This window comes from Rhincodon typus, chromosome 16 (assembly GCF_021869965.1).
Source record: "Rhincodon typus isolate 14 chromosome 16, sRhiTyp1.1, whole genome shotgun sequence".
Lineage (NCBI taxonomy): Eukaryota > Metazoa > Chordata > Chondrichthyes > Orectolobiformes > Rhincodontidae > Rhincodon > Rhincodon typus.
This window is the reverse complement of record NC_063347.1, coordinates 40,201,106-40,217,078: the sequence shown is the minus strand read 5'-3', so window position 1 is coordinate 40,217,078 and position 15,973 is coordinate 40,201,106. Positions and strand designations below refer to the sequence as shown.

Here is a 15,973-nt window from a genome sequence, read left to right as displayed (position 1 = left end):
TTTTCTTTAAGAATTGTCATGGACTGTCTCTTTTATTTTTGCTTTGCTAACTTGCTTCAGTGTGTTTTGCTCTGAATTTGCAACACTCCATTCTTGCAGATGCAACCCGAACACTCATTAAACCTGTTGACGAAAGCTTTTGCTAGTGAATTAATGTCTGCCGTGCAGAGATCAACTATTTTCCAACACTTCTTCCAACCTCTCCCTCCGTGTACCATGAATATCTCTCTCCATCAAAAATCAAATCATTGCCCTGGGACTGACACTGATCTTATTTCATCTGGGGATCATTCCTTAATGGTTTCTAACCTCAGTCTCCTAACCCTGTTAGCCCCCTTTCTACCTTCTTCCCAAGATCTATAAATAAGATTGCCCAGATAGACATATTGGGCTGAACCTAACATTTTGTTGACGAAGTATGAATTGTATCAGGGCCCAGATAACATATTGGGCTGAATCTAACATTTTGTTGACTAAGTATGAATTGTATCAGGTTTTTTGGACAGAACCTCGCTGCATCAGACCAGTGATATTTCTTGCTGTATCTTGCCAAACATACCTCATTAACTAGCTGCCTGTCTCTTTGGCAACCCCCAAATCTGTCACTAACCCCATCTTATCATGCATTGTTCTCAGAACAACTTGCCACTCACCAGATTTTTGCTAAAATGCCAGCAACCCTGGCACCTGCACCATAATTAATAGGCTACTATATACGTGGATGAGCATTGGCATTCCGAAGCTGCCCTGCTCAGTCAAGGATGGATTTCGAAGATGACTGAGAAGGGAAAGATAACATCGTGCTTCTCCAACAGGGCATTCGAGTTCCTCGTTGAGGGGGTGATTTACAGGGTAGAAGTCCTCTTCCCAGAGCACCAGCAGAGCAGTCCAAGCTACAAGTCTCTGGTAACATGGTCCAAGGTCTCCTGCAGGGTCAGCATGATGGTGTGAAGGAATAGCCAGCAATGCGGTAAGAAGGTCACTGACCTTCTGTTCCATGAGGGTAAATTCTCTCTGCTATATCACATTCACTACCTTTGTTACTGCACCCACTGAGGCACATGTCTACCACTCTCAACAGTGCCTGCAACATCTTGCCTCCCACATGGGAAGGCAATGGCCTAGTGATATTATCGCTGGACTGTTAATACAGAAACCAAGATAACGGTCTGGGTTCGAATCCTGCCACAGCAGGAGGTGGAATTTGAATTCAATAAAAAAATTCTGGAATTAGGAATCTAGTGATAACCATGAACCCGTTGCCAATTGTTGGAAAAACCCATCTGGTTCACTAATGTCCTTTAAGGAAGGAAACTGCCATCCTTACCTGGTCTGGCCTACATGTGACTCCTAACCCACAGCAATGTGGCTGACTCTCAACTGCCCTCTGGGCAATGAGGGATGGGCAATAAATGCTGCCTAAAAGCGACACCCTCATCCTGTGAATGAATAAAGAAAAAGAAACCACTAACTCTACTTGGCCTCTATGTGCCTCCTCACTCCATTGGAACACCTTACCATCTTTCATCCACCTGCACCAGCACTAACAGCTATCCAACTACTTTAAACGCACTCAAACCCTCCTTTTCTCTCATTCCAGGAGAAGACAGCCCACTAACGAGTCAAAAGGGTCCATGTGAGTGGGGTGGTTCCTGGCATTGGATTCCTCACTCCATCCGAGGATTGCAACTTGGCCTTCGCACAGAAGACCAGACTGGCCCTGCAGGGTGCTGAGTCATCTATGTCTCACCAACCAATCTCTATTCCACTGCATCTCCCACATAACCCTGCTGTCTACCTCATTCGCTGCCCACAACTTCAAAATACTGTCTGTGATATCTTCTCTCTCTTTTGTTACAGGTACTGCAGCATCTCCTCAACCTCTGAGGGCAAGGCTGTGTCTGGCACTCCCCACCAGCTTGGATGCTGACACCTCAGTGGGAATGTCACGTTTAGAAAGGGTGGGTGCACCATCTGGTCAGCACCTCATTCTTCCAGCCCTCACACTGTTCTCTCTTCCCTTGCACTGCACTGTTGCATTGAAGCTGAACAGAAGCTTGAGAAAGAGCACCATAACCTTTGAATATCCACTTAAACAGCCTTGCATTCCAACACAGAGTTAAATTTGAGACCATTACCTCTGTCCCCATTTTGTTTCTTTTTCTTGGCTTATATTCTTGGTTTTCTCTTTAGTTTTGCTTTCAGGGAGTAGTTTTTCACCATTCTGTTATTCGCACCATTCTAGCCATACTTTTTGTTTCTTTACATAGTCTATTACCATTTCCTTTGGCCATCAACACTTTAGTCATTTCCTTTCCCTTGTTTTACATCCTTTTGTTCCTTACCCCGCTTTCTCCTTTTCACTTGGTATTAAACAGGTTTCTCCACTGATGCTGCCGGCCAGTTGAGTATTTCCAGTATTTACTGTTCTCACTGTCTATTATGTTGATCTGGATTTGGTGTGTAATTTCAAAACGTGCACAACACTTGGAAATGTAGTAAGCATCCAGGTGCAGCAGAGATTTATGGGAATGTTGGAAAGGCCGAAGAGACGAGAAAAACTGGAGTTGATGTTATATTTAAAGCAGAGATGGTTAATAAAGAGATTTGACTGAAGTGTGCAGAATTAGGAATGGTTGTGGTACTTTATGGGAAACTGTTTCCTGTGGATGACAGGTTAGCAACCATGAACAGAGATGTAAAATAACTGGCAAAAATGAGAGGCAACTTGTGGATTTTTTTTTTAAAGCAGTGAGTTCTTATTATCTGAAAAGGTGGGGGGAACAGAATCAACATTAACGTTCAAAAGTGAATTGGTTAAATACTTTGAAGGGGCAAAGTACAGGAAAGAACACGAGTGGGATTAATTGAATAGTTTTCTTAAAGAGCTGGCACAGATACAATAAACCAAATGGCTTGCTTCATAGTAACATTCTACTGAGATCGTGAGATCTTCACAAAAAAAACACCAAAAAATTTCCAAGACAGGTAATACAAAAATTGAAAATTTTCTATCGAAATAGATATGGATCTATGTGGAGGTAAATAGATGTATCTGAATTCGAAGCACTGCTTGAGATTACTGGCCTGCTACATTTTATGAGATACTTACATTTATCTGTGGTTCTGATATAATGAATATAAGTTTCAACAATGTTTCAATAAGCCACGATCCTTTTTTGTGACTATGAAGGTTTTTTTTAAAAAACAGCCAGGCAACTTAAATGCACAGAGCTACTTCAAAGATGCCTTTGATTACTATTACATTATGTCTAGTTAAAGTGGATTTTCAGAGTATTATCATAATTTATGCAGCCTTGTTAATCACAAATCTCAGCTGTTTAAAAAAAATTACTTGATAAATATCTTGCCAAGCCTTTCACAGCATGCGAAATAAAACCCTGTTTTTGCACAGTGTCTTATCATGAGTCTTCGAAGTGTCCAAGAGTGTTTCAGATATAAGTGTTATGAAGGGGAGGTTAAACATTGAACCCCTCTGATAATTAAACTGAAACACCAGCCCCAATCTATTATGGTGGGAGTAAAGGTTCCCTTCAAATAATTAAACCCAAAACACCCAGAGAAGCTTGCCTTGCTCCTTGTAATCAGTTAAAAGAGTTCATTGAAAGGAATTTCCGATACATACTTTATAAGTAACAAGTAACAATTTATTTATTTAACCCTAATAGTGAACAAATTACCAAAATTACTAACAAACCAAACAATTCTGCCCTGAGTACTAACTATTCCATAACTGAACTAAATCCTACTGGTATGCTATTCCAATAAACATAGGTCCCACTTATATAAATCCAAGTAATAAGAAAACAATAAATTAAAACTTAGTTTCTCAAAGTATACAGAATGTGTCTTCCAGAATGCTCTGCCTTCTCCACTGCCTCTCCAGCCTTCCTTCTGCTGATCCTGCTGTCAGGGACATTTTCTCTGTAATTACTTCTGTGAGGACTTTTAGCTAGAAGTGCCTTGATATCTTTTATGGCACTTTTTTAGAGAGCTTATTGATTTCATGTGAGAGCTAGATATTTATTCCTCAGATGGCGGGTTTGCTCTTTGCCCTTCGCCCTTCACATGGCAGTTGGTTCTCTGCTGATTTTCCAAATGCCCTTTTGTTTTATACCCTTGATGACCGTCCACTTCTTACACTAGGATTGGTCCCTGGTATCAATACTATCAGATTTGAATTCAAGATAACAAGGTGTAGAGCTGGATGAACACAGCAGGCCAGGCAACACCCCACTGCGAAGCCAGATTTGAATTCAATTGGCTTTCAGTTTCTAAGTGCTTGGTTTAAATTAATTGGCTGATTCAAGCTAGTTGCCAAAACATCAAAAACAAGCCTAAGGTTTTCAATCACACAGCCAATTGATACATATTTCAATTTTTAGAACTGTCTATAATCTCCGAGCTAAGAAAAGCACTTTACCTCTAAGGGGCCACACACTGTTTTCCTTTATCCCTTTTATACAAACAAATTCTAGCTTCCTGCTTTCCAATTCATGATTACTCTACACAACTTCATAACACAATGAATTGCTATGAAGTCCTGTCTTGCAATTGTGTAGGTGTCAGCAGTGGCCACTTTTGCAGATCATGAATAGTATTAAAGATTAAATAAAAGGTCGCTTATTTTTTGATATAGCTTCAAAGTTATTGTCATTTTAAAGCTGTTAACATTTACAACCAAATGGATAGGCTCTATTCAGTGTGATTATGGTACAATATGTTTCTTCACTCATTGTCTGACAATTATACCTTAACATTTGTTTGTCTCAGACTAGTGCTATTGCACTTTAAATGTCATAAAATGAAAACAAGTACAATACAATTTTAGATGCTAACTGATTTCACAATTTTACACTTAATTAATTAATCATAATTTCTTGAATTTAACTTTTCATGGTAAAGGAAAAATTGTACTCAAGGAGTATGTCTATTATTGATGTAGTACTTTGCTCAAAAGACATTTAATTTAGGTTTCCTCCTCAGAAGTTTTCATGAGGAAAAGTTAGTATCCTAAGTAACGAGAGTGCAGTGTTGTTTCCTGGCTGGCAGGTAATGTCGTAGTTTTTCATGTAATGTGCAGCTTCCAGCACAACATTATATGGGTTACATATGTATCTGAAATTTAGGGTGAACCCACAGACAAATAGAAAATTGGCCCAAACTTATTTAAATGAATTCTACACGTGAACTGTGTTTAAAAAAAAAGTTCTGATAATGCCACAATTTTCTTTATCTCGAAAGACCCACCTTCATTCCAGTCACCGAAGGGAAGGAGTAGCAGCATATCAAAAAGATGATGGAAAGGAGAAGAGGAAAACAATAAAGTGGTTTGTGTGTGGCTGCCAGAGGAAGTGGTGGATGCAGGTACAGTTACAATATTTAAAAGACATTTGGATAAGTATATGAATAGGAAAGGTTTGGAGGGACATGAGTCAAATGCAGGTAAGTGGGACTAGTTTAGTTTAGGAACATGGTTGGCATGGACTAGCTGAACGAAGGGACTGTTTTCATGCTGTATGATTCTATGACTATGACTCTAATCCAAATTGATAGGAGGTACAAAATTACCGTATTAGCCATTGGAACTCCTGGGTCCATCAGTCCAAGGATGTCATCATTATAACTTGACTCCAGGCTAATAATGTCATCAATGACATCGTCCATCTGTACCAAGCAGCAGAAAAAGAGCATGTAAGAAACAAAAGCCTCAGATCTGCCAGGATATAGTGATTTTTAATTTTAAAATTCTTTGAACTATTCATAGTAATTTCATTTTTCAAGCAGCTTCGTTTATAGCATTGAGAGAAAAATGTGAGATCACACTAAGCTTGCTTCTCTCATCTTGGAACTTGTTAAAATTATCACCATCACAGCCATCTGTTACACCAGTGTTCTTTTAATGAACAGAAAATTATAAACCTAATTTTAACATTAATCATTAGTCATCAGGCTTGCCAAATTATTGTTTGCCATTCATATCAAAATGCTAGTTTTCTCCTGATGATAATTTGACAATGAAACGAGTTTCAAACTTTATGATGTAGATTTTTATTCATGCCCAATAATCTGCATCAGCAGGTAGACTGACCTTGATAGAATTTAGTCCATTTCCATTCTACTGCTTTTAAATGACAGATAATTTAATTCACAATCTGACTTAGATGCAATCACACATCTGAAAGGTGAAAGGCAAATTTTGGTAGTAGTAGGTAGTTTTTGAACCTGAACTATGAATCCTAAATGTAAAGGAGCTCTGTGAGAAAACAGCTGAAAATGTGTCAATTGGTTCATAAAAGACATGGTACCCACCCGATTCTCTGCAACTTGCAGTCCACTTAATAGACTGATAACTGATAATTAACAAAAGGAGAGTTTCACAGCACAGGCCAAACTTTCATAGAAGCGTTGAATTTTGAGAAGGGTTTTAAAATGAGAGTAAAAGAGATGGTGAGGCAAAAGGAAGGGGTAAAGGGCAAGGCATGACATCAGTGTGAGAGGAGTAAACAGTGCACCATCCATCATTATGCATTACCAAATCAAAACCAGTCCTAACTAATAAAATACCCCACTCTAATGATAGATCATCAACATCAAACATTAATGCTATTTCTTTACCCACAGAAGCTGCCTGAACTGCTTAGTAGCATTTTCTGTTTTTGCCTCATATAGAGTTATTTATTTTTAACACATAAATTCTGACATGAAATGACAAACTCAAAATAATTATTGATTTTAACAATTAATAATAAGGCAACACATTCAACAGGTTTCAGTGAAACATTAGCATTTTTAAGTTACTTTTTATTACCATTTTCATTTCTGGTAACCAGACCTGCAACAGAGACAAAAAGAAAAATATTAGATATTCTGTAAAAACTCCCTAAAGATTGTGGGCCTTGTATTACTAGGCATATTTAAAATATACCACAAACTCAGAGAATTAACATTTAACATCCCCTAGCAAGCCTCCCAAGAAATAAAGCACAATACAATTAAGAGAGAGACAGCCTTTAAAAGCCTCCATCAGAGGAATTGAATGAATGCCTTTTACTTAAATTACACAACCCGTTGAAGACAGTGAATACCCTATCCAACTTTCTGATAGGTCACTTAAAAATCTAAGAGTTGAAGTGCAATATTTGTCAGTATGCTGCAAAATCGTGATGCTATGACCAAAGGGAACTATAATGTGGGGTTCCCACTAGGTTGTCCTGTTTTCTTCATAACAATTCACATGAAACCAGCGCAAAAGATTGAAGAATTTCAGGCACCTATTATACGCAACACCAATCAAATTCCTGATACCTTTTGTGCAATAATCTAGCCCCTCTCAAAACAGCCAATTTCAAAAGTAGATAAAATACCATTGTGAATTTTTGTTAATTGCCTCTCTTCGGTGGGTCCAAATGAATCTTTTAAATTCAGCAAATTTTAGGTGTAAGGACACTTTTAGCTATGTCCAAAATGGATATTTACAGTTGGCGATCTAGACAATGATAAAAATGCTTACCTTTGTGATTAGCCCATTTTTTGGCTTTAGTAATTAAACTGCACCAAGTTAACATTGAAATATTTATTTTTATATATAGTATATCAAAAATATATATTTTCCAAAGGAAAAATGTATACTTATGGTGTTAATACTTTGCCTGATTCTGTTGGTTAAAGTCAAATACTGGGGGAGTGGGGGGTGACTCCAGAAAACCAAAGCAATTTTGGATGCAATTTGCACTTGGACCATCAATTATGTCCAAAATAGAAATGCCTTACCTAGAAACACAAGTAAATAAGCTGTATTGTTGCTGTACTGTAAAACATTAACAAATTTAAATTAAATAGGCCACTCAGCTATTGCTAACACTGCAATAGGACGTCTTCAGACACTAAAACTATCTTGTGTAGAAAAGTATACAGTGCTGATCTATAAATAGAAGATCCTCACCAACACTTTGTTTGTTCTTGTCTTTGTTGTGGTTACACTTGTTTCACAAAACAGTCCTTATATGTTAATTTCTTTTGAACTGTATATTGCAGTAATACAACTGATCCGCAAACTCATTTATAAATTTTGGTAAAGTTAACATTGGCTTCAATTCTATTGCTAGTAAATCCTTATATTAGTGGTTGTATTTCTTCAGACTATAACTTCCACAAGTTTAAGTCCTTGTTTAAAAGCAAAATATTTCATAGATGACAGCACCAAATAGCACATGTATGCGCTGATAAGCATCCTGTAATTGATACACTAAAAATAAGTTACAAAAGCATCCAATGTAATGAAGCAAAACACATTATTAATTTTCAAACCAACCAGAGGTGACATTAGTATCCAATGTTCTTCTTTTAGAATACAATAAATATTGTGTATATTTATATCAACAAAATAAATATAGAATTTTTAATAGTCTATCATTTTCTACCAATCTTCGCTTAACAGTAATTATCCACATAATAATGGCCGTCCTTTGAATGGTTGGGTTATTTCCTGACACAAATAGACAACACATTGATCATTTTTAGGTTTAAGTTGGGTAAATAGTTAGGCCTCTAAACATACGACTTTCATTATAGGATAACTGGACTCCATTGGGAAATGTTCTGCAGAGTGATTATAATGGATTTCCTCCTATGAGTATTTTTAAAAACTTGCTCTGCACAGGTTATTTTGGGCTATCCAGATGCTACAACTACGTGGAATAGGTTGTCAAGTATCATAAATCATGGGTGAGGATCAGCCACTAAATTCTATTCTCACATTTCTTGAGGACAGATTTTTTTAACAAGTGCAAATCATTGATAAGCCACACCCTAAAACAATCAAATGTGCCACTGCTGGTGTATTAACAGATATTATTGGAGTGGCAAACATACGTGTTGAACCTGGTGAGATTTACTGAGTGGGCAGTAGTGTCAAAAGCATTAATGTGTTAGAAACACAATGTTTTACAGTGACTAAAATCCAGATATAGCTTTAACAATTTATTTTTTGTTTCTTCACATCTACATTTAACATTAAACATAAATCGATGGGCAGCACACTGGCTCAGTGGTTAACACTGCTACCTCACAGTGCCAAGGACCTGGGTTCAATTCCGCCCTCGGGTAACTGTCTGTGTGGAGATTGCACATTCTCCCCCTATCTGTGTACGTTTCATCCAGGTGCTCTGGTTTCCTACCACAGTCCAAAGATGTGCAGGCTAGGAGGGTTAGCATGGAAAATTCCGGGAGTACAGGGATAGGGTGGGGGGGATGGGTCTAGGTGGGATGCTGTTCGGAGGGTCGGTGTGGTCTTGATGTGCCAACTGGCCTGCTTCCACACTGTAGGGATCGTGTGATGAAAGAAGCAATGTTCTTGCACTGTGTGTTGACCACTAAATTCTGTCAGAATTAGAATGACTGCACCTACAATGCTATTACTTCTGATACATATTAAGACATGCGCCTCCATAAGAGACTTTCTCAACCTTTTGCCCCTACTAATATACAAATTTGATTTTAATCTTTCATTCTTGAATTCAAAGAAGCAAAATATTATTAAATAATATAAAATTCACAATAGTTCTATCAAACTGCAAAAAAAAGTATAAAATGTTCAATTTTATCTTAACGATACAGGGCTGATTTTATAAGATGAATCAATAAATAACCACTAAAATTCATGTTTAAGTTGATCACACACTGTTTAATGATTTACTTTTTAACTACTAACCCAGCAGGTTCTGTAAAAAGAATTTTAGGATTACCTCTTTTTCACAGTTTGAGCTGATGTTTAGCATTGCCATTGGGCTGTTCGGTGCACTGCTTCCAGTTCCTGGAGGCATGGCATGATCACTTGGTTGGTTAGAACAGGGCATGCTTAAGGCTTGGTTTGTCAGCTTGTTGCCTAGAGTGGTTGACAGATACTGCTTTACCTGCTGCCTTTGGGCTTGTTGAATGTGGTATTTGGTTGGATTTTCAAGGTGGGTTTGCACCTGCATGTAGAAGAGAATTTTAAAAACAAATCAGTTTTATGCTGTCATTTGTTGTTATTACTGAAGTGTAACATCATGCACAGTGTAACAAAAGCCTATGCATAATTGTGAAGGTCTTCCTGGCCAACAAGTGAGACTCTGAGGAATGAAACAAAATGGCAACAAAAATTCAAGATCACGTTCCTTCAGAAAATATTATTAGGAAGAAACTTCAAAGTATTTCTTCTTTTGGAAGATTTTATAAGAGCATCACAGTTTGTGAGTTTACTCCAATTGAGCTACAAGCAAGGCTGCAAAGCTGTATTGTCGACCTACGATTTTACTGATTTCAAAGCTGTTCCTTCAACGGTATAACAAAGAGCCTTAAAATTGCAACACAGTTTTCACAGTCATGAAGCCAATTACCACATATTAAATTACAAAGTTAATTTACACTCTAATTCAGTAAAATGCCCATTTGCTGATAGTTCAGCTGCAAGTAACTGTTTAGCATTGATGAGCAGTCCTTTCATGAGATCTTTGCATCTAAAAATTGGTTACCTTTATTAGTTGTTTTGGAAATTGTAAAGTCTTTGCAATAGGTACCATTAGCTATGTATAATTAGAAGGTAAGTAAATCAAGAATATCAAAACTTTGAGTAGTAAAAAGTGAGTAATGTTGCTTTCAAGTGTTGCTGGAACAGCCAATTCTAAAAGAAAAATTAAATACTGACCATTTAAAGCACTTTTCTATAAAACCTACCTTATAATGATTAAGTTCCAACATTTCAAGTTTGATGAAGCATCTACTAGTATTGTAAAATAATCAATATGTATTCGAAACGCAGCCACGTTTACTCCACTCAACGCAAGTGATCGCTTTTGACTATGACTGAAACATTGTTTACAGTGGCCTAGATTAAATGGCAAAAAAAAATGGCCTTATAAAACGAAAGCTCCCTTAATTAGTTATGCATATAAAGATATCAACAGCACACAGAAGAAGCTTTCAAGATGCTATGGTAGTTAGCCATATAAATTAAAAATGATTTGCCGTTAGCTGTTTTTACACAGCTTTGATGTCACTCTTTTTATGCATAAAATGGGTTCTTTCATGGGGAGAACTTTTTTTTTGACTTGATAATTGCTCCGAGGTAATTCATTTTCTTATTCCAGTACCAACTTTGTAAGTAGAATAGTGAACAAAACTCACAAAGAAATCTTTTAGCAAAAAGAAAAAAAGAAAACGCTGCAATGAAGTAGTTGTGGAAAGATCTAAATATTATGAGAAATGTTCAAATAGATATGTAATTATCTCCAAAGTCTTTTACTTTGTTCATCCCAGTTTACCCATTCTTTTTTGTCCCATTACAAGCTCTTTGTTGGTGGTTGACAGGACAATCTGAAATGCAGATTTTGCCAGAACTCAGCACAATGGCAAACTGAACAATATCAATTTTCCTCTGTCTTAAACTTGCCTAGATTCTCCCCAACAATCCACCTTAAACCTCCACTCTGAGCTTGTAAAACTAAAATTAATCAGATGAGTCAGATGAGCAACGGTAATCTAAGTAAAATGCCTCAATGTGGTTTGACACATGGACAATCTGATTAAGAGGCAACAGACTTAATCTTTCTTAAAAATACCTTTCACTGAAGAATACTTTTGATTTTGGGAACTACTGTTTGGTTTTCAGAAGCTCCTTTTTCTGTACCACTAACTACTTTATTATATCATACAATCACTTTGTAAAAATATTACCTATATTTCTGCTGATATATAGGGGTTTTGGACTCTCACAGAAATTCATCAACATCCCCAATAATTATCACTGTTCCACTGAACATAAAGAAACAACACACGTTTTTTTTTAAAAGACACTACACAAGCCAACAGGGCATACAAATGTGTTCAAAAAAAAAACCTGACACACTTCCATGGGCTTATATACTTCTAATTAAATACTTGTAAGACTGAAGCTTTTGTCCTATGTTCCCACAACAAAACTGCACTCTCATCACTAACTCCATTCCTCTGTCTGGGTACTGTATGAGACTGAACCAGGCCGTTTGCAACATCGGCAATATATCTGATAAGCTTTGATTGAGCTTTCAACCTTAACCTAAATTTAGGGTTGAATGATATTCTAAGTGGCGTCAATTGATGCATTGGCCCAATAAACTGTAACCTATCAATACCCCCATTAGGACTGTTCATTTCCATCTCCCCAACTTCCTCAGCTCTTCTGTTAATAAAACACTTGTTCCTTGCCTTTGCTACCTCCAGCTATGACTGTTTAAATTATTTGTAACTGGTTATCCTTATTCTACCTTCATATCTTGCTGTCACCCAAAACTCTTATCGATGTCCTAACTTGATGCACAAATCTATTCACTCCTCACCACTGTGCACACTGACTTACAACCACTCTAAGTTAAGGAACACACATTTCAAAAATTTTCATTCTTGTTTTTAAATCTCTCCATGGCATTGCCTCTATCTCTGCACGAACTCTGAGTTATCAGCACTCATCTAACTCTGGCCTCTCGAGCATCCATGATTTTAACCACTCTTCTATCACATTCAAGTTGCTCTATAAATAAATACCGTTGTTGGAAATTTACCTGCTGAAACCACAAGGGGGCATCACTTCCCTGTCTATATATACAAGACAACAATTGTGAAGAGATTTTCCACCTTCTGCGCTACAAATGCACTACAACTTTCACATTTTGTGATTACTGATATTGTAAAAGTCTGATTTATCAATGAGAAGGAGATAATGAAATAACATTTCTATCAAAAGATACATCAAATTCTATTTAACCTTATTCCATTCATACAACAAGAAATTGCTATATAGAATATCTTGAAAGGATTGAAAGCAGTTTGCCTTCATTGGACAAGCAATGCTGAAGCTGGGTGGGAGTGTGTGAAATCACCAGAGCAGTTTTACAGAAAATGGTGTTTTACAAATAATTTAGAAATTTTGCCCTTACAGCTCGACCAACACTCTGCAGGTGAAGATATCACATAAGGGCAGTTAAGAGTCAACCATATTGCTGTGGGTCTGGAGGCACATGTAGGCCAGACCAGGTAAGGATGGCAGTTTCCTTCCCTAAAGGACATTAGTGAACCAGATGGGTCAGTTCAAATTCCTGCCATCTTTGAACTCAACAAACATTTGGAATTAAAAATCTAATGATGACCGTGAATCTATTGTCGGGAAAAACCCATCTGGTTCACTAATGTCCTTTAGGGAAGGAAACTGCCATCCTTACCTGGTCTGGCCCACATGTGACTCCAGACCCACAGCAATGTGGTTGACTCTTAACTGTTTTCTGGGGAATTAAAGATGGGCAATAAATGCTGCCTAGCCAGTGACGCCTGCATCCCGTGAATGAAAAAAGAAAAGAAAATTATCAACAACTGTTTAAAGAAACTCAACAATAAGCTGTAACATGGCACTGTTCTCATAACAAAAAGCAAGAAAAAGCAACTGAAAACCATTTCAGATGATTAACTATTGAAAAGATTTTACCCTGGTTTCAGTCACAGTTCTTGAAAATAAATTTTCATGTCTCTCCAATTCTGTTTCTAAATTTAGGATTGAGTGATATTCTAAGTGGTGTCAATTAGTGCATTGGTTCAATAAACTGTAATCGCTAAGTGTCAAAATGATATTTTCTGCATTCAAATAAAATAATTCCTCCATAACTGTTGTATTCTGGTCTGTAGTATTAGACAGGTAACTTACTTTCATGCTTGAATTAAATGATACAAAAAGAGAATGCAAAGGGATTTAGGATGAGAGAGTTGGGATGTGAGATCTGACTAGTTGGTTGCTTTCTTATATTAAACAGCATTTCCTCTACAGGAGCAGTGGACCCCAACCAACAACTGACCCACACAAGTATTTCTACTCATCCAACCTCTGTCCAGCTAATTCTGGCATTCTTCTCCCACTATGTTCTCATTTCAACCTGGCATCTTATTACCTGTATCACAACACAAGTTTATAAATCTCTTCTCATCTTGTTTAAACTAGCAACACTGCCCTTTCACTTTTAGCTTGTATTACAAGACCAGTCAACGCATCATTCTTTTCTCCCATTCCCCTCTCATTCTGAGTTAATGCCGTTTTGCCACTTCCCCTTAACTAATTCTGTTACGTTCTCCCCTCTAAATTAAGACTACATTCTTCCCCATCATCTCCCTCATTTAGTTAATATTGCCCCAGTAATCAGCAGGATCATTTCCACTCTCAAATTGATGTCACCACTTGCTCTCTATTTGCTACCAGCTCTGCTGCTGACTTAATTTCTTTCCTCCTCCATCTTAGTTCCTTCATTCTGTTGTTCCTTTCCTCCTTGATGTTGCTCCAAAATGCTGCTGCAATTTGAATTGATTCCAGCTGTTCCACCTTTCAGTTTTAGCAGTCCAACTCTCATCCCTAGATGCACCATGAAGAGGTTGGAATCAGTTCAATGATTGTTGAAATCAGAATTAAAATGAGAAAGATATAACACAGTGTGGAGCTGGAGGAACACAGCAGGCCAGGCAGCATCAGAGGAGTAGGAAAGTTAACGTTTCAGGTGGGACCCTTCTTCAGAAATGTGGGAGGGGGAAGGGAACTCTTAAATAAATAGAGAGGAGGGGTGGGGCTGGGGAAGGTAGGTAGGATGGTGATAGATGAGTGCAGGTAGGCAGTGGTAGAGATTGGTCAGTGAGGTGGGAGGAGCAGGTAGGCAGGAGAGAAGATGGACAGGTCAAGGAGGCGGGGATGAGAGGGAGGGTTGGTCATGGGATGAGGTCAGAGGTGGGGAGATTTTGAAACTAGTAAAGTCCACATTGAGACCATTGGGTTGTTGGCTCACAAGGCAGAATATGAGGTACTGCTCCTCCAGTTTCCGGGTGGCGTGTTGTGACACTGGAGGAGGCCGAGGATGGACATGTCATCCAGGGAGTGGGAGAGGGAGTTGAAGTGGTTCGCGACTGGAAGGTGTTGTTTGTCGCAAACAGAGCGCAGGTGCTCTACAAAGCGGTCTCCGAGCCTCCGCTTGGTCTCACCGATGTAGAGGAGGCCACATCGGGAACAGCGGATGCAGTAGACCACATTAGCGGATGTGCACGTGAACATCTGTCTGATGTGGAAGGTTTTTTTGGGTCCTTGGATGGAGGTGAGGGGGGAGGTGTAGGGGCAGGTGTAGCACTTCCTGCGGTTGCAGGGGAATGTGCTGGGGTGGTAGAGCTAGTGGGGACTGTGGAGTGGACGAGGGAGTCATGGAGAGAGCAGTCCCGACGGAAGGCAGATAGGGGTGGGGAGGGAAATCTATCCTTGGTTGTGGGGTCAGACGGCAGGTGGCAGAAGTGGCGGAGAATGATACATTGAATCTGAAGGTTAGTGGAGTGATACTTGAGGACAAGGGGGATTCTGTCTTTGGTTTTGTTGCGGGGAGGGGATGTGAGGGCAGAGGTGCGGGAAATGCAAGAGATGTGGTCGAAAGTGTTTTTGACTGCTGAAGGGGGGGAAGTTGTGGTCCTTGAAATAAGAGGACATCTGGGATGTTCTAGAGTGGAACGCCCATTTTGGGAGCAGAAGTGTTGGTGGCAGAGGAATTGGGAGTAGGGGATCGCATTCTTGCAGGAAGATGGGTGAGAGAAGGTGTAGTCTAGTCTAAATTGAGAAAGACCTGGTTTAGACAGCATCCGAGCAGTGAATGCCAACATATTATTAGGCCTACAAAAGCTGTGAGCGGCAATGTGAAACTTAATAGTTTGCAGGTATGTACTTTGTTTGTGCCTCTTACCCTTTGCTATGCAGTCCAACATCTTATTTGTTTCATTACAACAAGGGTTGATGGTATTAATGACTTCCACTTCAATACTGGGATTACTGTCCTGTCTGAGACCTCCTGTAAATTCTAATAGATAATATATTTAAATATTTTTCATTTAAAGTTGCATTCATTTGTGTTAATGTTCTTTCTATACTGTT

At 38.4% G+C, this 15,973-nt stretch overlaps 1 protein-coding gene across 2 annotated transcripts in view; it reads right to left on the bottom strand.

Annotated features, from left to right (window-relative positions):
- Window positions 1-15,973, bottom strand: part of mitfb (melanocyte inducing transcription factor b) — a 265,246-nt gene that overhangs the window by 23,088 nt on the left and 226,185 nt on the right. For both annotated transcript variants that reach the window (XM_048606508.1, XM_048606509.1), the window contains exons 3-5: window positions 9,768-9,995; window positions 6,833-6,856; window positions 5,593-5,688 (exon numbers count right to left, since the gene is read on the bottom strand). In XM_048606508.1, the coding sequence (XP_048462465.1) occupies window positions 5,593-5,688; window positions 6,833-6,856; window positions 9,768-9,995 (348 nt within the window). The remainder of the gene's footprint in view (window positions 1-5,592; window positions 5,689-6,832; window positions 6,857-9,767; window positions 9,996-15,973) is intronic.